The sequence below is a fragment of the Haliaeetus leucocephalus genome, unplaced genomic scaffold, assembly GCF_000737465.1.
Source record: "Haliaeetus leucocephalus isolate CR32 unplaced genomic scaffold, Haliaeetus_leucocephalus-4.0 Scaffold0, whole genome shotgun sequence".
Classification (NCBI taxonomy): Eukaryota; Metazoa; Chordata; class Aves; order Accipitriformes; family Accipitridae; genus Haliaeetus; species Haliaeetus leucocephalus.
The window spans coordinates 4,232,069-4,255,304 of record NW_010972436.1 but is presented as its reverse complement, the minus strand read 5'-3'; the positions used below and the strand labels follow the sequence as shown (position 1 = coordinate 4,255,304).

General features: G+C 39.0%; 1 protein-coding gene across 1 annotated transcript in view; it reads right to left on the bottom strand.

The window, feature by feature from the left end:
* The window catches only part of CDK6 (cyclin-dependent kinase 6), a 125,251-nt gene that overhangs the window by 60,342 nt on the left and 41,673 nt on the right, over nucleotides 1-23,236 (bottom strand). Inside the window, exon 3 of the mRNA XM_010571100.1 lies at nucleotides 10,301-10,468. Within this exon, the coding sequence (XP_010569402.1) occupies nucleotides 10,301-10,468 (168 nt within the window). The remainder of the gene's footprint in view (nucleotides 1-10,300; nucleotides 10,469-23,236) is intronic.

Genomic DNA, 23,236 nt, shown 5'->3' with positions numbered 1-23,236 from the left:
ACTGAATTACTTCTTAATCTTGGCATTGATGTCAATTTTTCTTGTTTTATAAACCAAACACAGTATTTTTAATGCTTACCTACAAATGCAATTTATCAGATCAGAATCTCCTTTTCCATTGTCTTTTAAACATAAACTGTTCTCCTAGAGTTTCAGACAAGCAGATTCTGCAGTAGCTGTATCACCTTCTGATTCCTTTTAGTAAGAAAATATTCAATATCTGTGGCAAATCTTACAGATTCCCAGCATGCCTTTGGCTTCTTTGCTTTACCTTGATTGCAAAACACAATCACTGCTTATGTGTCTTGTCAGGCTCTGTGGTATCTGCGTGTTGTACGAATACAAGTGTCCTCAGCTGTCCCTCTCTTCTTGCTCTCTAGCTCTTAGGAGTATCCAAGCACATTCAGATTGATGGCTGTCCTTGACATATATATCATGGCCTTATAGCAGATCTGAACAGATGAGGCCGAGTATAAATTCTGAAGCACCATCAGAGCTGGGCTACCTAGAAAGGCTACCAGAAGTGCTCCTTTCTGCTCCTTGTCCTCACCATTCATATAGAATACAATGCTGAAGTCAGCTTCCCTGGGATTTTCAGTAGGCATTTCTATTATTTGAGCTGAGAAAATGCAAGTCTGTAGGATGTACACTAAGTAAAAAAATTATAAACAGACAGTCTCCTGACAGGTTTGTTTTTACATCCAGGTGTTCACTTTTACTTCCACAGTAGCCTATGTTTCTGCTTACTTTCACATGCTGATTTTTCAGCTCAAGTCCTCGTTGCAGGTTATTTCTGTTAGCTGGTTCCAAGTTTATCCAAGCTTTTCTGGCATCCCTTGTTTCATGGAAAGCCTTCTGATCAAGTTTTCAGCAGTCAGGTTGGTTGTCTCATTCCCTGATGTGACTTGCCAGGTTCATCCCATTTCCAGATGGGGAACGTTGCAACCAGACTTCCCACTCCATCTGGACTTTTTCAATTTGCTGTCCCAACAAAGATTCCATTTTTGCCTTCAGATCATCTTTCATCCCTATTTGGGAAACATCCAGGTTGTCTGTTCACTTCTTTAGTGGAGAGTATCTCTGTTTTATATCTCATTTTAATTCTCTGTGCTCTCATGCTAGCCCTTATTTTAAATGTAGCCTCCTTTGGTTTATAAGGCCAGCTCCACTATTTGCTCCATCTCATTTTAATAAAGCTAAGTAGCTCACCATTCATTTCTTTCTTTGGAAAATGATTTTGCTCTGACATTTATGCCAACCCATCTGGCCTGCTAAAAGCTGTTTCCATTCAGGGTGGAGCTCATGAAGTGCATCTCTTTGATAAAGCTGACTGTATAATGCACATGAAATCTCGAAGGGGCAAATACAGAGATATGGAACTGGAATAGATTGCCTCAGTCATCAAGATTTGCCAATTGCATCACAGACATTCATCAAGCTCTCTCTCAAAATCAGTTAAATTTCTTGCCTGCACTGGTCCTACTGTAGGCTGCTTCAGAATTTCACTGTTTGTTTTCTAGCTTCCTAAAGTTATTTAAGCCCAGTTTAAACTAACTAGTTCTCAGGCCACAATTGTTTTTTTTAACTTGTGTCCTCCCTCTCTGGCTCCTTCCTGATGTTTTTAGGTATCAGTTGTATCTACCCTCATGATTCATTTTGTTAAATTAAGTCAGGTTCTTCTTGCCTCGCAGAAAATAGTGTTCCCCCTTCCCTGATCGTCAGACAGAAATCTATCCTTCCCCATGCCTGCTCCTGTCCAAAATAATCTCTCAGTCACAGAGAAACTGAACAGGTCACAGTATTCTAGATCAGGTCTGATCAATTAATTTGTGTTGTGGCATCAGTATTTTCTTATTTCTAATAAAATATCCTACAGATAACAGTCTAAATTTCCATTTGCTCTTTTCATGCATCTAAACAGTGACTCATAGCCTGCCTGTGATCTCTGCAGCTTTTTAACAAGCTATTTGTAAGATCCCCAAAACTGAGGAATTCACCTTGTAGCTCAATAGTTCTCTTAGCATAATATATTTTCTTCTGGATTTATCCACTTAATTCTAGAAGATGGGAAGGCTAGAGAAATCTAGTTTAATTCATTGGTGCCCTATAATGTACTGAAATCTAGATAATCTAGGACTACTATACTTCCACTCTATCAAATGAATTATCTTTTCACGTTTTGCAGGGACAAATGTGTACAGCAATATGTAACTGATTTCTCTAATGCAGGGAGCCAACTACAAGGCCTTGGCCATCTGCTACCATTCAGCATAAAATAACAAAGAATATAATGGAGTTAAATTAAGAATGGGAAATTGAAGGCTGGACATCAAGGAAACTTTCTGAGAGTGATTATATAGAGGTTTTGGAACAGGCTCCCATGGGAAGCGATGGAATCCCTATTTCTTGGCACATTTGAAGTTAACATGGGCAAAACATTAGAAATGACATAACAGAGAACAATTCTGCCTGATTCACAAAAGGACTGGGTGATTTCACATCTCTTCTGCTTTTGAGCTCCAGAATTCCATGCCAGCAACACTGAACAAGTACTAAATATTGTTAGGCTAAGAGAAACTTCCTCAGGTGTACCTGTACAAGGGAATTTTCAGTTAGAAATACCTTCTACAGCAGGACTTTGGCCAGTGCGCAGAGAAAATTTATGGATACTTCCCTGCCACTGCAAAAAACGTGTCAGCGACTCATTCTTATTATATATTAAGCCCTAAGAGCATTTCCGTCAGCAGTGTACAGACGCCTGCCTTCACTCTGGAATAGCACGAGCTCCAAGGAGAGTATGCTATTTATTTTCTCTGTTCCTCTTCCTTTGGCTGTCTCACATTCAAGTACCAAACAGGCCTATGCCTGCTTACCCTGTGTGCTCTGATAAGAGCATAACCTGAGGCCGTATTTTAGTGTTTCAGGATGGTTTGAAATTATGTGGGAACAGTTTTGTAAATACACAGGGAGACACCTTGTCAAACAATCAAATTGTTTTTACAATTCAACACACTCAATTATCTCTGGGAGTAGATGTAAAAACAAACCCGCTTAAATCAACAGAAAAATAGTACAAAGAAGAAGTAAATCACTGGGTGGGGGAAATGTACCACATATTTTTATATCTGAAAACAGAAGATTGAACTAGGGTCACAGGATAGCAGGATGCTCTTTTATACTATAGAGAAAACACACAGTAGTAATTTTCTGCCTTTCTTTCCTCCTTTTACAACCTTCCCTCCGCCATTTTTTCAGCAGATTAAGCACTGCCTGTTCCTTATAAATTCAGTTCTTCTACATCCTAAAGTCCGTTCACCACATATTTGTACGAAAACTGTCAGTACCGTACCATTACTAAAAATATCTACTGTAGCTTCTTAAGTGAAAGAGAAGAAAAATAAAGATAAAAGAAAAAAAGCACATTTCATTTTATCTTCACATCAACATGTGAAGGCCTATTTGCACTGAGTACATTTTTCTTGCACCAATGGAACTGTACTGCTGCAAACTAATACCAAATTTCACCCAGACGTGAAAAGGGAATGTCTCACAAAAGCAGAATTAAGACAAGCCTAAGTAAAGCTATCAGGTGTCAGATTTAAAACAAAATAGATTTTCTTACAGTACAGAAGTTAACTGCAGCCCAAAGTATAAATGGTTCAAGAAGTAAGTAGATTAATTTACGGAAGATGGGTACTTCAGTTATTATTATAATCAACGATTGATCCAGATACAATCTCCAGCACTGGAAACTGCTAAATTTCTGATTGCTGAAAGCCGGTTCTTATCTCCTTCCTAAGCATCCTCTGTTGGACATTATCCTTTGATAGTGCGCACAGTCAACCTTTGGTCCAGGCCAGCAGAAACTTCCTTTGTTCTGATATGAACTTTGCTCGACATTGTACCTTTTTTCCCTTTTGCTACCAGCACAAGGTAAATTTATTCTGCTAGGTCGCGCTGGTGCAGCTGCAGGGCTGCAAAACATGCTCAGCTTAGTGTGGACAAACTCTGTCATCACATGATATATATTTTAATGTCTGCAGCTCTGAAAAGGAGTTTTCTGGCACAGAAAATATTCTCATGTGGAGCCAATTTGCTTGTTTACTGTGAAATAATTTACTTTCTTTGAAAGATTAAAAGATAGGCGTTTTATGGTTCATGATAAACCTGGGCCTGAATCAGAGCAGAGGGCTGCATTCCCTGCATTCCTGACAGGTCTTGAGGGTGAGTTGTGGCATCAGCTGCAGAGGAACAGCACAGAGCCCTGAACCCAGGCCTTGGCACTGAGGGGGTAAAAAATACTTCAAACATCAATATGGATATCCTTAGAAGTTTTGTTAACGTCAGATACAGTTAAGAGCCTTAAATGAACCAGTAACCGGTTCATCTAACATCTTCAAAACAGTGTAAGTCAGCGTGAGTTGCAAGGTTTTGAAAAACATTTCCGCCTTTGAGTTAGTTTAGTTATTTGAGTCCTCAGCTGAAGACTTCAGATGTGGTTTCGTAACTGACTCCAACAAATCTAAGACTGTGGTGTCTACGGAGTGGATAACCCCATCTTTCTGCTCACCCTCCCCTGTGTGCCAGTGCTTTCACCCATGTGGCCGTGCAGTGATTTGCATCCTCTAATCCACCTGAAAATGAATAACTACTATTTATGGGGCTCATTTTCAGTTGGACTGCAAGGGTGCAACCAGTAATGCCGATGCAAGGGAAGTGATAGGAGTGTGTGGTCAAAAGCAGGACCATCCTTTCAGCAGCAGTAGAAATGTTACATCTACTTACGCTGACTGTGAAATGGCACCCTTAGAATATTATCTCTAGGATGTGTTTCTAAAAAATAACAACCTTGCCATAAATCCTCTGTTTCTCTACGAGAGCAGCTAGTACTACTCTTCCAGACTTTAAAGTTTCTTAAGATGGGCAACAAAAATTAACAGCCAGCTTTGAAAATTATCTTATATGATCATAATGATCACAATGTTCACATGCAGATGAATAAAAGAAACTTCTATTCTAATTTCCGAAGTTCGTCCACATGTATTTCCATATTGCCCTTTGATAATACTGTGACATTGAGGAATCTGTTTTTTCATTGTTATTTTCATATAAATCTGAGCCCTCTTAGAGAACATCTGATCTGAGTGAAGTCAATGTAAATATATATTAAAATGTTTTTAGTCAGCTGCAGACTTTACTGTCAATGTGCTCATAATGATTTTTGTTCTTAAGATGGCTCTGGAGATAAATGACTCATTTTATGTGATGGAAGTAACTTTCCTATAGGGTGTTTGGGAGGATGCAATAAAGATTCCTTCAGCTATCTGAATGTTAAAATACCAGAGAAAATCACTCGTTTCTTCACAAAGCCAGATACATGGACTTTTTATGCAGAACCCTGTGTTAGTACGGAAGACAGATTTTCCTTAAATAAGCCAACCAGTTTAATCATACCGCATTCCTAAATAGCCACAACCTTTCAGCAGCAGCACTGACAAGCTCAACAACACATATTTTGATCCTCTGCATGTCTGTCTGTGACTCATTTTCCTTTTCAGGGACATTTGGGTGGACTGGAGAAATGTACCATGAAGAAAGAACTGGAGATCGGGGCTCAGATCTAAGGTGATGTGCTTCCTCACAACAGTGAAGGCTCAATGCATACCAAAACAATGTCACTTCCACCTGTCAGAGGGAGGAAGATTTACGCTCTTATCAGATTATGTATGAGATAAAATCTAGTGTCACTGTACTGATTCCATTAGGATACTCTTTAACACAGCCCAGATTTTGACTTTGATTCATCAGAAGCAGGTGCTTGATTAATTTCCATAGGTCTACTCCTATGTTTGATGTTAACTGCAAGCTTTAAATAGATTGCTCAGTCAGGCCCATTTAGGGATACCCTGAGCATCTCAGGTTAAAGCGGTACTGCAACAGACTCCAGGTCTGCTGGAACTTACCCAACATAGGAATGGACATTGCAAGCTGTGTTATGTACAAATAAATACGTGGACTTTGGGAAGCATAGTATCAGGAAAAGGTGGCCATAAAAAAAGGAAAAAAGAACCCTAAACCAAGGCAAAGCAAAAGAAAGTTCTTTGACTGTGCTCTCAACTATCATATTAGCTCAGATCAGAGTTTACATTCACAGTATTTCCTAACAGGTGGCATTTATTAGAAAATTACAATGTAACAGTGGGCAGAAAACGGGAAAGCACTCATTCCTCTTTGGAAGAAGGTTTTTCTGTTTTTTTTTGTTGTTGTTTTTATTGCTGTAACTAATTTATATATTTATTTTTACACAGTAAGCCCAGTTAGTGAAAATTATTTTATGCTCCCTTGCTACTATACCAAGAAAATGAAATCCAAGTTCCTGCATGATGTGACATGTAAACCATTTGTGCTGAAGTGACTGCCAGAAATGGATGGAAAGTTTTTATCCTGAAGAAACGCTCAAATAAAATGCTAGCATAATCTAAAATTATTCACTGACAGTAACTGCAGGATATTTTGTGTATTCTCTTTTTAATCGTCAATTTAGCTGAGTCTAGTATTCAACAACTTAGAGCATCAGCAGAGAAAGTGATGTGTTTTCCCTTCTGACGTTCAATAAATCTGCGAACAAGTGGGGTTTTTTTAAAAGGAAGACATAAACCAACTTTGTTTGCATTTCAGGGAAAAAACCCTATCAGTAGTGCTGCCATCTAAGGGAAAGCACACGTGTTTTCAAAGAAAGTATTATGAGTGTGTTACAAACACTAACATTTTTCCAGTTTCACTCAGATCCTGATGCAGGTCAGGTTTTAAAAGCTGGACAGCCTCAGCTCCACCTAGATGTTGTGATCACAACTGCGTGCACTTATCTCACAGCATTCTCGTGTGCCATGATTCAGCTTCATTTCCTTTCTTTAAGGCAGTTAGAAGTCAACAAAAATAGATAAATGGCTTATTTCTTTTTCATAATATAACTTCAGATTTTCCAGACAGCCACTTGCTCCTTTGCTCAGAGAAAGTTAGAACTGGGTGTCCATTTTTCTGCACCAGGAAAAAAGGTGACAGTTCATTAGCTTTTGCTGTCAAATTCTAAAATTACACATTCACATCAATCCACCTCCTCTGTCCTATGGAGCTTCTCTGTTATCACAAAGCCTATTCAAAATTTCCCCAAGGGCCAAGACCAACACTTGAAAAAGAGTCTAACTTTGTACGAAACCAAAAGCATGCCCTATTACCCACCATCTGAGACACCCCCGCCTGACCTCGTTCTTTCTAGTGCTGTTATTTCAGACATGTATCAGTTCTCAGTCTGACCACAGCTGGGAGTAGTGATCTCCACCCTGCCCCCCCAAGCCTGCGTAACATTAATTTGAATCTTTTATTCATTCACTGACAGAAATATCAAGAGGTTTCTTTAAATGACAGCAATATGCCTGGGCGACTGATCTGCCAGAAGGATTCTGTGGAAATAACTGGCTATCAGAGAGAGACTGCTTTGATGTTACCATTTTCAGCATCCAGAGTACTTGGGTTGGATCAGTTTTTACTGGATTACTTTCATGGCAAGCTCTTTTTGTCCCATCTGCAGAGTTTCTTTGTGAGCAATGAATGAGGATGCATCTTGGGAATGATCTGATACTTCAAAAGATGATTCTTGTAGTTTATCTTGCAGTAAGTTTCTCTTCTGAAGGAAATGCTGCAGAGCCCTTGTATTGATCACAACGATAGTGCATGCAATGTGCTTTTTATCACTGGGCTGTCTGCACTATCACTTTTCAGTATAAGTCTGAAGCAAATCCTTGCAAGCTAGGACTTTTATTAATTGATATATGTGTAGATATATGCTGTCTTTCATAATGCAACATTTTTTTCTGCAAACACTTCAGAACAAAGCTGGTCCTGCTGAAGTCAATGAAAGTTTACTCACTGCTTGGTGAAGAACTGCAATTTAGACTTCTGGGAACGGTAAAGTCAAGAATATCTTTATGTTTGAAAAACAGAAGGTTGATTTTTTTTTTTTTGAGTTTTGTTTCCTGTACTGAGTTTTAATGGAGGAAAAACAAAAAGAAGAATTCGCACAACAAAGCAGCTAGACAAAGGTAGAAGTTACATTCAGAAAAGGAAAACTGGCGGCCTGTGTCAGCTAATGCATGTTTAGTAAAAGTTTCTAACCAGCACTCAGTCTGCAGGAGCAATGAAGACTGACATTTAAAACCATACCACATTATCACATTGTAAGCAACACTCCCCTATAGGTTTCTACATATGCAGACAAAAGTTGATTTCAAAGGTGTTAAACACTAAGCATTTTAAAACCAATAAATTTTTAACTTAAAAAAGCCATGGTCATAGCTAGGGTTTTTTTTAATAAGAAAATAATGATACACTAAGTTCTAAGTGTGAAAGCCATTATTCATGCCTATGCCCATATACTTTATTTGTCATTGGTCACTGAATAACTCAATTATTTTAATACTCTTTAGCATAGCTGCAATGGCAATTGAATGCTTGTGTGAACACAGCACAAACTTGCATGTGGATAATCCCTTAATCTGAATGACTCTTGTTCACAGCAGTGCTAAGGGTAGTAGCTAATGGGTTTCGAAACATGACTTCTAGCACACAAGTATTAGATACCTGAACATACGTACATATTTCACATAGCAATTCTGGCAATGTTCTCTTACAAGCAGGTCTTGGTACGTTTTTGCCTCAGTAGATGCACTCTATTTTTGGGTCTTTTGACCTTCATTCCTATGCAGGCTACATGATTATGGACAAACTCCTGCTCAGTTCTGTAGACATTTTTTCCTCATTTTATGCAGAACTTTAAAAAATGCCCTGCTGGAAGCCTTACAACACTGCAATTTTAGCTTAAAGAATTTTCTGGATCAATAGAAATACTCATTGAAGCCGTTACTGACTGATAACTGGGAAATGAAAAATTACAGCAGTTTAGGAACAACATTTCTCTCCTTTTCCTCAAAGCTCTGTTTTGAGTTACAACATGATCAATCCTCACCAACCTCAGCAGAGAGATTCTTTCAGCTTTGGATTAGGCTACATCCTAGAGGAAATGAAAAAACCCAGCCCCAAAACACAAGTTTACTTATGCTTTCTGTGACAAGGATATTTTCCTATGTTTAGCAAGATGATGATATAATTTTCTGTTGCCTCCTGCCTTCACTCACACTGAAACTGGAACACAGGATGTCATAATTACATCATATAAAGATGGGAAGACTTACAGTAACTAATAATAACAACAGATTGCTTTTCATCAACGTGAGCCAGGCTAATTTCTACAATATGATGTAAAATGCGAACTGGACTCCTTTCAGTTTCTTTTTTCTCTCTTTCCTGTCTTTAGCGTAAGTGATACTGCCGTGGCAGTTGTGATACTCAGAATAGAAAATGGAAACAAAAAAATCCATGAGCAGGCAACAAAACCAAACGACACTCAACATGCATGCAGCACGGTTACTCTTCAATACACTTCAGAGATGTTGTGCCAAGCTAACAGCAGCTGATTCTGGGGGCAGGGCCAGCAAGCATGGAAACGGGGTCAAAAAGCGAGGAGCTGGTAGGTGTCTACCAGCATTAATGCAGGAGACGGCCAGACCTTCTGGAAGTGAGCTTGTGTCTGGACAACCAGGACAGCTCAAGGACAACCAGGAGAGCTGCTGAGAGAGGGGTAACAGTGGCAGGGGCCCTAGAGATACTGGAGGCGCTCTTTAACAGCTGGCTTGGGAAATAGCTGTGATTTTGGCTGCCAGGTCCACTTGAGCTGCCTCCAGCACAGCCCTATTTGGATCATTCAGTAACATATGGGAGCAAGCATCGAATCCATATTCACAGAGACGGAAAATCAGAGGCATGACAGTGTGGCATTTTCACAAGTATCTGTGTATTTTTTCAGGCAAGATACCTGGGGATCAGCAAGAGTTTTATCTTAAAATAGGTACTTCAGAAACTTTCACCCTACCTGTCTGGCTCATTGTGCAAAAGAAGTTGGTATCACAACAGAAGCTAGACTGATAGAGTTTCAGAAAAGTAGCACATACCTATCCTTCAGTAATGAGTCATGATTTCATTTAGAAACAGTAATTGATTACTTGTACAAAGTAACCACAACAACTTCAATCCTGGCTGGAAAGCAATTGGTTTTGGAGACACAAGTGACTTCAATTGCAGAGATGGTTCTAGAAGCAGCATTATAATATGGGATAAAAAGCCAGGAACATAGAGAGTAAAGAACACTGCTGCATTAAAGGAAAAATAAAAGCCTCCAGAAACTTACCACTGAGGTAAGAGCCATCTGAAAACTGTAGATTCGTGCAAGGCCAAAGTCAGCTAACTTTATCTGCCCGTTGCTGGTTACAAGGATATTTTGGGGTTTCAGGTCCCGATGCACCACACGATGTGAATGCAGAAAATCCAGTCCCCGAAACAGCTGAAGCATCATATCCTAAATATAAATAAGAAATCAATATGCAATTATCAAGACAAGGTGGCAAACAAGTAAATGCCCTGTCATAATCTGCAAAACTGATTTAACAAATATTGACTTAAATATGTGCACAGAAGATAAAAACAACTATTAATATAAAATGGACAGGATGTTGCCAGAACCAGCTGACTTGAACAGGTGTCCTTATCAAGTTAATGTATTGTTTCTAGTTGAATTATTTGAGGTTGATTGATAGAAAGACTGGTCAACATACTTAAAAGATACAGCAAAAGCACATCTGTAAATCCCAGGACAGCTTCAAAAGTAAGAAAGATAGATACATAGCAGCTTTTTGCTCTTAACTTTAAAACACACACCACTTTGCCTCTCACAAGTTTATGCTTTGTCCTGCCTGAGTGAAGTGAAATTTCATCATTCACTTCAACAGGCATAAGGATCTGTTTCAATCAGAAAAGCTGTTTAAATGACAAATTCACCAGAATTTAATGTTTTAGAGGGATAAAGTTTACTTGGCAAAACCTGTTGTATAGAATTTCCTGAACAGGACAGAAACTACCTTTAGATCAAAGTTTAGCACTAAATCAGTGTAATAATTGTAAGTAACTGTTCTCATTTTCCTTTCTGTTTTGTTATATTGATGCAATCTTCTATGACATTTCCACAGCTGAAGAAACTTTTTCATCTGTACTCATGTTTTCACATTAATCTTAGTAATGCGAAAGGAATGAACCAACAGACTCAAAACTAAATAGTAGAAATCCCCTGAATTCCAACTTAGAAGGATACATCAACTTGAATATTATCTTTGCATAAATAGGTATTTACAAGAAGGTGCTGCAACAAGTAAGAAATAAAAGGGATAAAGAAAAAGTTCATTTTCTGTATGCACTTGACTTGAGTTCATGAAATTCCAGCTCTGTGTTTGCTGGTGACATATGCCCTTTCCATAAGCCATGCAGCAGGGTGTCCACCAATCCTGCTACTAGCAACCAAAATGATCTTGGAGAGGTGCATAGCATTAACCATGAGAAAACATGAGACGGATAAATTGAAGTTGGTGGCTTTTGTTGTTCTCTATGGACTTGGGCATGTTTCAAGTAAATATTCAAGGCACACTATTAAAAGGAATGATATCTGAAAATGGATTTAAAAATAGCTTAACACATTCAACTTGATAATATTGCTTTACCTGGATGCATTTTTAAGTTACACTTCATAGACATTGCTATATAATTTAATACAAAATTATTATTCTCATGTAATGTTCCCTGATCATCTCTACAGAAAGTATTATAAAATGTATAGATATTAAGGCTGGAAGCTCTAATATGACCTCTGATAAAACATGGCCATTTCTATACATAGCCTATAACTCTGTCTGCCAAACAGTAGTAACAGTGGGCTGCTCATAAAGTAACCAGTTTTTATCTGAAGACTCTGATGATGGAGATATTACCACAGAACTATGGATGCTGTGAGAGCATTTAGTTATTATCACTTCTGAAGGATGGTGGTAAACTGAGAACGCCATTCCCTGTTAGCTGATGCCTTTTATTCCCTTTGCTTCCCTAGGAAAAACTGAGATCTGATAATTTTGATAGCTAGTATAATAGGGTTTGCACCTTTAAAACAAACATACAAAGGGTATTGAATCCTCTTGAATTTATATAATTTCCCTTTGCAGTTCAGAAATATGTGGAAGAGCTAGGACTACAGCTCTGCAAGTTTCAGTCATCAGTAGAATGAATACATGTCATATCTGCTCACTCTGTGCTATTATAACTTAAATCAAATCCCAACAGTCTTTGGATCAGTCTTGCAGACGTAAAGAACATGCCAAGGTCATTTAAAGCATGTAGTTATCTTATCTTAAGTAGGAACTTAATGGTTTCACTGAATTTGGGCCTAATTTTTTTTATTCCAGGTAGGCATAATATCAGATGAAATAAGGAAATAATTTAAAGAACTTAAGGATTAGTCAGTAGACCCTGGTGAGTCCCTTTTTGGTGACATTTCTGCATCCTACTCATTTGTCAAGTATGTAAACTCATTCCTGCAGTTACCAAACATATCAAGAATATTTTTATCCCTACAACTGATGCTGGTTTTGTTTCAACTTTCTTCCTCAAGCTCAGCAAATGCAATTCTGCTCTGCTAGTTGCAAGTTGCAAGCAATGTCTTCAATTCCTAAATTCAGAGTCTTCTTCCAGGCACAGGTAAAAAAAGAAAATATTTGAAAATGGAAACTGGTATATCTTTTCCTCCCCCCACAGGACTCAAAAGATGAATATAATTTACTGAAGTTCTCTTTACACACAAAAAATGAGATGTGTTGCAGAAAAGTGTACCAAGAAAGTGTAAATTTGAAAGGTATTAGAAAGAAGAAGAAAAACTGGGGAAAAAAGTGCTGTATTTCCTCTTCCAGGAAATTCAGAGTTAGTCCATACAGGCTATTCTCCAGTATTCATTTTGGACCGTTGATTATGCTCTTTTGCTATCCCTTATAACTTACTATTACATGTATGAACAGATTTCAGTTCAAAATTATCTTGGAAGAACAGTTCAAAGATTCATGTGTGTAAAGAAGGGCACTTTGATGTAAAAAGACCATTTGATATTTGTGATTCATTATTGTCCTGTTTTTAACTTCTCAGCCAGTTAGAAAAAGAGCAGAAACCAAAATCACATGACATAGGCTTATAATTATGCACTTTAAATACAGAATACCAAATTGTGCAGCTCATATTCAAATTAATACTAAATATCATTTGATATTTGTTTGCACAAATACATTTTCAATATCAAAGCAAACAAAAGAGAGAGCTTTGAAATTACTTTTTTATCCATAATGAACAATTTATTTTGTCCTGTACATAAGCCTAGTCAAAAACCATTAGGCCTCACATTTGGAAAATTACTTCATCCTCTTAGCCAGTTACTTGCAAGAAACATCAGACTCAGTCTGGGCTGTGTCTTTTCTTTGATACTGTAACTAGTATCAGAAGATACTAACTTTGCTAGCAAATTGGATAAAGGCCATAAACGTGCACAATCCAGATCACTACCTAATTAAATCAGGATAATTCCACTCATCTGACGGAAATGCATCCATTTTTATTAGTGATGATCACCCAGCATTATCTCAATTTCCAAGATCTAGAAATAACTGCAAGAGAGTCTTCATGTGCCTCAGGGATTAGTTTGTTCCATGTCTGCTTTTCCCTGAGAAATTTTCTGTAGTAGCTAGGCATACCATACTTTGGAATTACAGTTAAAATCATATTTCAGAAGTTAATTGAAAAATGATCAATTCTATTTGGCAAACAAGAAGATTCATCCATTCGCAGATTTGAGGAACAAGTTCTAATGAGTCATGATCAAACCTCTCCTGACGTCTATCAGATGTTCTTTGGATATTGTATGTTTACAAACATAAACACAGAACAGCGCCTGTTGTTTCAGATTAGAGATTTCTGCCATGCTTCTAACATCACAAAACCTACTATGGTTGTTGCCCAAGTTGAAGATATATACATTATTTCACTGTGATTACTTTCAGATAATCATGGCTTTACAATGTTTTCCCTTTTCAGGCTACATTTTCCATGTGGTCTATGCACAAATCTAAAATATTTATCCATAACTCAGTTGAAAACTGAGCTATTTGGGGATGCAACGAACAAATACACTTTCCTTAGAGGCAAATATCTTAGTAGCTTTAGTTTTGTAAAAGCCTCATAATGGAAACAGTTAGGAGCAAAATATGTTATGGAAGTGCTGCATCTTTTGCATGTTCCACCATATATGGTATCGGTGATGGCATTACTTAGTCTGATATTTACTGAATTTATCAGCGCTGAATGTCAGGACCAAATAACGATGAACTTTTCAAGCAATACCATATTATGTCATGAGTCTCAATAATACACAGAAATATGTTCTGCATATTCTGCTTCAGGCATCAGCAAGGATGGGGATAGGCTTTGAGTTAGGCTGAGCAGCTGCTGTTGCTGCCTCTGCCAGAGGCCGACTTCACAGCTAACGTTTCCAACTCAGGGGCAGCAGGAGCAGAAAGCCTTGATTTCCTACAGATTTCCTCCTTGTCCTATCCCCTCTTGACTCTATGCTTCACTGACCCCTCTTAACCCTCATCCTGCTTCTGACCCATAAATCCCTTCCAATCCTTTAACCCACCATCTTGAGTTCCAGCTAAAATATCTGTCAATTGCCTGCAGTAACTTACTTGTTGTTTAACACCAGCCAGATTCTCGGGAGTACTCTGCCTGCCTAATCCAAACAAGGATGTCATGGCTGTCAACCAAATAATTCAAGAGGCTACTCAAAGAAAACAGGAAGTATGGAGTTGTTTTGGGTGTTGGTGCCCAGGTGCTGGCAGCGGGGGCTGCAGAGACCTCTGTCAGGGGAGACCAGGGGCTGCCCTGTGCCAGACATGGCCAGTTCCAGCCGGTTCCAGCTGGTTCCAGCGGTCCCACCACAGCGCACAGCTGGGCCTGTCAGCCAAGATGGTGGCTCCGCTGTGAAAACGTATTTAAGAAAGGGCAGAAAAGGCTGGAGGGAAAGAAGAGGAGGAAACAAAAGGAGTGAGAAACGGCACAGGGAACACCAAGATGAGAGGAGGAGGAAGAAGAGAAAGAGGAGGTACTCCATGGTGGAGCTGATATCCACACTACGGCCCGTGGAGGATCCCCATTGGAGCAGGTGGGTATTCCTGAGGGAGCTGCAGCCTGTGGAGAGGACCTATGCTGGAGCAGGCAGAAAGTGTGAGGAGGAAGGAGCGGCAGAGAGGAGCTGCTATGGACTGACCACAACCCCTCACACCCCATATCCCTGTGCTGCTCAGGGTGGGGGGAGTAAAGGAGTGATGTGGAGCCTGGAAAAAGGCAGGGGAAGGTGTTCTTTGAAGGTTTGCCTTTTTTCCCCACTACCTGAATTAGCAATTAAATACCTATCTTAATTGGCATTAAACTAAGTTCATTTTCCCCAAGCTGAGTCTGTTTTGTTCATGATGGTAATCGGTAAGCAATCTCCCTGTCTTATCTCAGCCCATGAGCTTTCTTGTTCCTTGTTCTTTATTTTCTGTAGCCATCCTGCTGAGGTGAGGAGAGTGAGTGAGCAGCTGGGTGGGAGTTTGGCTGTTGGGCTAGGCTAACCCACCACCGAGGTAAAGGTATAGATGCTAGATTTTGTCTTTGTAAAGGGGGACACAGCATGATGCAACCTAAAGGAAAACACTGAGAATAATATGTCTTCAGAGAATGCATGCACCCAGAAGTAACATACACATATGAATGGCTGCTCATTATGTGAAGCTGACATTTTTCCACCATTGACTTGTATGTGAAGAAAGAAAAACCTTTAACCAGATTGCCCTTGGTCATGGTGATAAGAGTTCCTAATATCAGAGAAAGTAAGTCTGTGGAAGCCCACAAATATACTCGGTTGTATCACCAGATAAAAGCACCACAGTACAGATCCTTGTCAACTACAACAGACCCTAAATTTGTACTAATGCACAGGCTTTTTATGACTTTTTTTTTTTTTTACCTGCCTATTTTCCTCTTCCTGCTCAATTTCTGTGCTAAAAATTGGTAAAACACAACAATGCTTTGGAATCTCCTAACATTTCTCCTACTCCTCTGTGGAGTATCTCATGCACCTGCACAACAACCTGCATCCTTCATCCAGAGCTTGTATCTATTTGTAACTCATTTTTCTCTTTTTGCTGAGCAGAATGGAATGTCCCTATTTTGGATGGCAGGTGTTGGGATACTTGTCCTGAACATTTCCTGTAGGAGTGTTTGCATAAGAGACAACTGCAAGTGTAAACAAAGAGAAAGAGTTTTAGACAGCAATGTGTAATGAATCAGTCAAGCTAGTCTGATGAAAAGGCTCACCGCCTCTCAGCGAACAGCGGGACCTTCTCTGAGCAGAAGAGGAGCAGGATGAGACTTCCTTCATATCCTACAGGATTATACAGAACCCCCAACCATCAGATCGCTTTCATTTTAAAGGCTGTTTTTTGAACATGCTGGAATGAAAGTTTAAAGAGTTTTCACATTCTCTGGGGCCTATTTTTGAAGCAGAATATTACAGCACTTCTATGGTTATACTTTGTAACAAACAGTCAACATTAATTAATGCCAAAAAAACAATGGCATTCCTGAAGAATTACACAGTACAGATACATGAATAGCAAAAGACATGATTAATGTTGTTACACTGAATCCCAAAGGCATTAGTAATAATGTAGTGACTCCCTGTTAAATGCAGCAATTTTCTTTTTTAAATCTTGTCCTCACACTGGGCTGGGTACCCATCACACCAGCCTATCTAGAATGCCATGACTGTGATGGTTGGGGCAGAGAAGCAATTTGCCACAGCCTATGGAGTTGCAAGATACTCTTGTCCCTGCAGCTGGATGGCTGCAGTGGCTGGGACAGAGTAAGAGGCAGATAGATCCCTGCCCTTGTGCCCTTTTCCTTCTTCTCTAAGGAGAAAGCTATTCTGATCTGTCTCCCTGCAGGGCATTCCAAAAGGGGAGGAGGAGGCTGTGCTCTTTGCCTTCACCTAACCACACTAAAGCCTCTCAAGAGTCGTCCATGATCCAACCCAATATACACCCAGAATATGGAGCTCTTCCTTTTCCTTATATTGGGTAACAGTTTATCTCAGAGTAGTCCTATTGCTTTCCATTAAAGTATTCACAGGGTAAGGGTCACCCCCAGAGGAGAAGACTGCTGCGATATTCCTGTCAATTAACTAGAGTACCAAGAGAACGTGAACTTCACAGCATGTTCAATTTAAACATGGTCACTGTTTTGATAAGAGAACAATAAATCCGAATGACCCGTTCACTTAGTTGTATTAATCAACCTTACTGTACAAGATAAAATGTTCATTTTCAGTTCATAGAATAAAATGTTGTACAGAGAGAAAAAATACAGCAAATTCATTTAGTGTATTATTAGCAGAAGGGAACTAATATCTGCTAAGCTCATGCAAGGAATTGGTCCAGTAATTGTTGGTGTTTTGTATGCTGCTACCCTAAAAGTAAACAATTCGTTGAAAATTAACATATATATATATTTAAATATGAGGTAAAATATTTCCATAATTATTTTTGAATTGTAAAATTATTTTAATCATATCAAAGATACTTTAATATACTCAGAGTAGATTAACAGATATTTTAAAATATATTCTGATTTTAAACTACTTTGGTAAGAAAGAAAGCACAGCTCAGACAAGTGATTCTGGATTATCCAGTTGTTAGGATGAAGAACCCTGCAGACATGCACGCTGACAGAAGTATGCATGTATGTATACATGAATTTTAGTGTTTTGAATAATCCTATTGAAGGCAATGCTATCCATACTAGTCCACTGCAAAAGTATAAACACTGAAATGAATATAGTTGGGTTGTTCTGGTGTGGTTTTTTTGGGGGGGGGGGTGTGTGTGTCTGTTTTTTTAATGGCTAGAACTGTTTGTGTAACAATTTAAAAGATACAATACCTGGAGGACTGGAGTCTCTAGAAACACTGTTTTGAAGACTATTTTGGTTGCTATTAGAAGTAATAAGGTAACCAAGATTAGAAAGACCTAAATAAATGACCGTGGAATACAATAGTCAGTCAATCAGTTAATAGTCAGTCTAGTAAAACTTGCGAATGTCACTATTATGCATCGACCTGCCTGTATATCATGAACATTGTATGTCAGTCTCAAGCAAAAGTATTGCAACTGTGCACAAGATTCAGGAAAAAAGCAACATTTGAACTGAATTATAAAAGTCCATGGTATTCTTTGAAAAAGTTTGAGATTAGCAATGCTATTGCATTGCCGTAAATTTATGATTGAATTTTATGTATGTATATAATAGCTTTCAGTGTACTAAGGCACTGTTTTCCTTTTATTGTCATGGTCCTGTTTGTAGACTGAATTCAATTTATAGCCACCACAGCACATTTAACGTGTTCTAGTCCCTTTGCTTAAACTCACCAACTGTCCCTTCAGAAGGGAACCACTGAATTTGTACTGCCGCAGGAGATCCTGACCGAGCACAGTTTGGAGTGCTCCAAACACTTCCCAAACACCAGTGCTCACCAGCAGCAAAGGACACATAAGTAAGACTAGATTAAGACAAATAGATGCACCTGATTGTGTTCAAGGAACTGTTCTGAGTAACCTTCTGTCTGCCCTCCTTAAAATAGAGACCTGGATTTTAGAGGTCTTTAAAAGTTTCAATCTTAGTACATGTCTGTTTTACCAGTATCTTAATACTGCCAGATTTCCGTACTGATCTCAGTAGTTGTGAACCAAAGACCAAATCCAGTATATGAAATGTGTACTTAACATCTGTGGGATACATACGTACATACACATGTATAGGCACACGTGGATGCATTTCATTGTGGGCAGATCAATATTAGTTTAAGTGTCTATAAGTCTTTCCACATTATTTTCTCATTTTATACCTCAACACCTGTCAAGTCAGTGTGCAATATAGATCTTTCAAGTTTTAGTTTATCAGCTGCTATTTTTCACATTTGATGAAAAGAATTTGCATGACTGAAAGGAAACCTATATAATTATTGTCCTACTTACTTATTTTCAGTAATTCAGTGTACCAAAAATTCCTATAAAAGTGGAATTACCAGACATGCAAATGAAATACATAACATTTTCTATCTGGCTACTGGTATTTTTAAGAGAAAATGCATGCAAATTAAATGAGAACAGAGGGGAATTTTGTTTTAACAATTTGACAGAAACTGGCAAATGTGGCACTGTTACGAAGACCTGTCCTGGCTGTGAAATTTTTACAGCAGGTAAATGTAACTTTTTGATTAACAATCTTTTTCACCACTCAAACCTTTCCAGTCTTTGTGCCCAGTAGAAAAACCAATAGAAGGCACAGCTCTTAACAGAATTTACAGATCTGAGCCTAGATAAGCAAACAAACAGAATTTTTTCCTGTATGTCTGGATGATATCATAACAGTTTTGTACATCCCCAAATACTTTCTGGGAAACTTCCTTTCTTTTATTACAAGCTTTTCATAAAACTGTGTTGCAGACAGTAGTCTCTCACAGAGCATCCTGGATCGACTGTTGTTACCCCCTCTGTTCTTTTATTCCTCATACCATCTGAAAAAGAGATGAGGACTAAAACGAACCAAGAAATCCCCCAAACTCTTTACTGGCTCACCCAGTTGGTAAGCCCCATACAAACGACTTGAAATAGCATCTGTGATTTGTATGCATTGGCTCTGAAGCCCCTTCTGGCACATGTCTGGGGACTAACACCAGTCAAAATTTGGTATCTAAGCGTCACATCAGGTCAAGCTGGATAACTGGGGCAAAGCTGCAGTTTGAATTCTGGAGTACACTTTTCATATAATTTCAGCTTCTTTAATGGTCATGTTTCTCAACAAGGCAAGTCATCCTTCTTTCGACTGATGCTGTGAGCCTCTTCCCTCTGGGGTAAAACTCAGACTTTCATTTGACTAAGTCAATCTGTTCTGGAGCACTGTGTATACTCCCCTATCTCTGTCACCTCTCATTAGAGCTTAGTGCTTTCAGTTTTTAAAAGAGATTCTTGATTGCTTCTAATAGTATATATTTCCTTCTCTCATTGTGGGACATCATGGCCATTTCCTCTTCATAGACTTTGCTTCTGCATTCCCAGGCTGTATTTTGGGACATCCTAAGCGTATCATCACTTGTTTGCAATCCTTGTGGAAGCTCTCCTGATGTAATCAGAGAAATTAGTCCACCCAGAAAATCCACAAAGCTGGATGTGACTCCCTTTAGCTACTTCAGTATGCTTCTGAGAGGAGTTCACAGAAATCACTGTCTCAGTCCCTGGCAGAATCGACAAACTACAGTAAATTATCAATCACTGACGAGCCAATTCTCGTCCAGCGCCGCTCACACCAGATCTTACAAGGAACGGTACCAACAAACAAAACCCCTTCCCTAGAGGAGGACACTGCTCAGTCAGCACTACACCTATTTACCAGCACCTTCGTGACACTGTTCGTCATAATAGCTCTTTTTAATTTACTCAGACCCCATGAAGGGTTAAAAATATAGCATATGTTGACAGCCGACACTCCGCTCTAACAGGAAAGACACGTTGCTGTGGGGCCCAGGTCTCGGCTTCTCCTTCCCTGCAGCTGTCTGTGGATAGCAGCTAATTGTATCCACTTGTTTAACCTCGGGGATAACGTCTGGAGGGGACCAAGTGCCACAAGCGTACTTTTTTTTTTTAACGGTCATTTCCTCTCTGGTGTAACTTGCATGACAGCATGTGACAAGCAGAAATTAATGGGGACACTGCTGTGCCAATACCTCTTGAATTGCTTTGACACTGGCTGCAGGCTGCCTGCTTGGCCACCCAGCCAAGACCTCACATGAAACGTGGCAAGGGGCCCACAGCTCTATTCACTAACAAGCCAGCTGGTCAGTGATTAGAAAGCTGAAACAATGCTGTGCACATACATCAAGAAAAATGCTTTACAAAGAGCTTCGGACTTAGGAGGTAAAGTCTCCTGGAAGAGTAAATCTGTAAATATGTCTTCTGGGGACTGCTAGCTTAAGCTAACATTAGAGATAATGTGGAAGGCCCTGGAAGATGACTGCCCTACATTGTCACCTGAGCACAAGAAGGGCTAACCTCAGAACAAAGACTAACATCTTAACATGATCAAAATCATGTGCAAACAGCTTAGACCACATGGATTCTGGTCCAGAGGAGCATGCAAATTATGTAAATACATAGAGATTTATGACAGACTACTTCTCCTAATGGTCTATCAACACCTTGGCAACATTACTGACATTTCTGCAAAACTTCTCATTGGATTTGTCTGCAGTGTGCCATCAAGAAGGCTGAGATTTGTTTATATGCTGATACATGACAACAAAGGATGAGACTTTAGAAGTATCCCAGGGGATCTGGATGACCAGATCGCCTACATCCAAGGCAGCTTTGAACATTTCAGCCAAGACTTTTTTGAAAACTGTCAAACCCTTGGCTAGACACAAAAGGCTCAAGAAGACTGTTCTTTTAATTTCTCTCTCAGTTGTTTTTTTAAACAATATCCACTAAAAATGCATGGGTTCTTTATGAAACACCTGCATGGCAACAAGAAAATAAATTGTGCTTCTTTAAAACTGAGAAAAAAGCAGTCAATAGGATCCTACAGATTAGAAACCCAAACATCATTTAAAATCAGTAGGACTTGGACACCTAATTCCTATGGCTCCTTCAAAGTTATAACTCAGTCCAGCAATTCTTGTTTAATAGAAAACTTGTTTAAACTCATTATAACACAGGCCTGCTCCATTTCCTGATATACAAGGAAATATATTTTGTGATATATACCGATACATAAGAGCTCAAGGCACTGTAAAAGAGGCTGGCAGGACAGCAGAGTCACTTCTGTGAATTAGAAATTGGGGTTACTGTAAAATTTGGACTTTGGGCCCAATTAATTTTGATTGCTTTCATCATTAAAATGTCTAGGAATTCAGCATAGTCACGAACGGCACTTTCATGCTGAGGAAGAAGATGGCCTCATATTAGGCACAACCAAAGCCTGACGAAGTCACTGGGACTCTACCCATCAATTTTCAAAGACCTGAGCTGGTCTCACTGCTTTTTAATATTTCCATCCTCCTCCCACATTCATGGGAACCAGCAGGACCTTCAGCGAGGTGTAGCCAACCTTGTCTGAGACAAAAATGTCAGCATGACACCAGACATCAAAATACAGCTATTCTCTAGAGTTAGACATTCTTTTAATAAATAGTTAACAGTTTTTATTAAAGATGTGAACACAGAGGAAAGTAAGAAGACAATCCCGTCCTAACCTCTCCTGGGAATACATAGTAAATAAAGCTCAGTTATGTATTTTTAAAAAGCCACTTTTCAATACTTTTTTTTGCTTGTAATGTACTTGCATGGCAGAAGTATCGTGATGCTCATCAGTGCTGTACAATGGCTCAACACTGTGGTCAATTACTGCCTGAGCTCTAGTCACAGGAGTTCATTTAACTTTGCTGCCTCTCTTGCTCCATATTATAAATTCAGGGATAATGGTTAACTACTTCATGAGTGTTGCAAAGATTAACTGGTTAATGTTTGTTAAGTACTCCAAAGATCTAGAATTTGGTTTCAGTTATAAAGGCATAACAACCTTCATGAAAACCAAGGATATACACAAGAGGAAAGATTTCTTGGATGTAAGTTATGGGTAGAAATGGGCTTCAAGGAAGAGCCAAGAGGGGACAGTGGCCTACTGGGACCAGCTTGACCAGGAGCCTGAATCCAAGAATTGGACATGTAGCTTTGCAATGTTGTTATAGCATTGTATGAACTGTCAAAATAGTCTTCAGGATGCAAATCTTACTGATGCCTTCCTACACCTAAATCAAAAGTAGGGAAAAAAAGAATTGTTTCTTGGAAGCACTCAGCAAATTGAGTTGTTCTCCGTATTTACAGCAGCAGTTCATTTGCAATTCTATTACTTTGAATTAAAAAATCAATAGCTCTTGAACCAACAGCTTAACAAGGTGAACAGGCAAGCACTTTATCCTACAGACAAGGCATAGAGAAGAGATTTTGCAAGAAGAGTCAAGCAAGTGCACAAAATCTTTTTTTTTCACCGAAAGGATGAGAAGTTTGTCAATAGCACCAAACTAGGGGAATGGCTGCCCATTTCCTTCCACTTACGTGG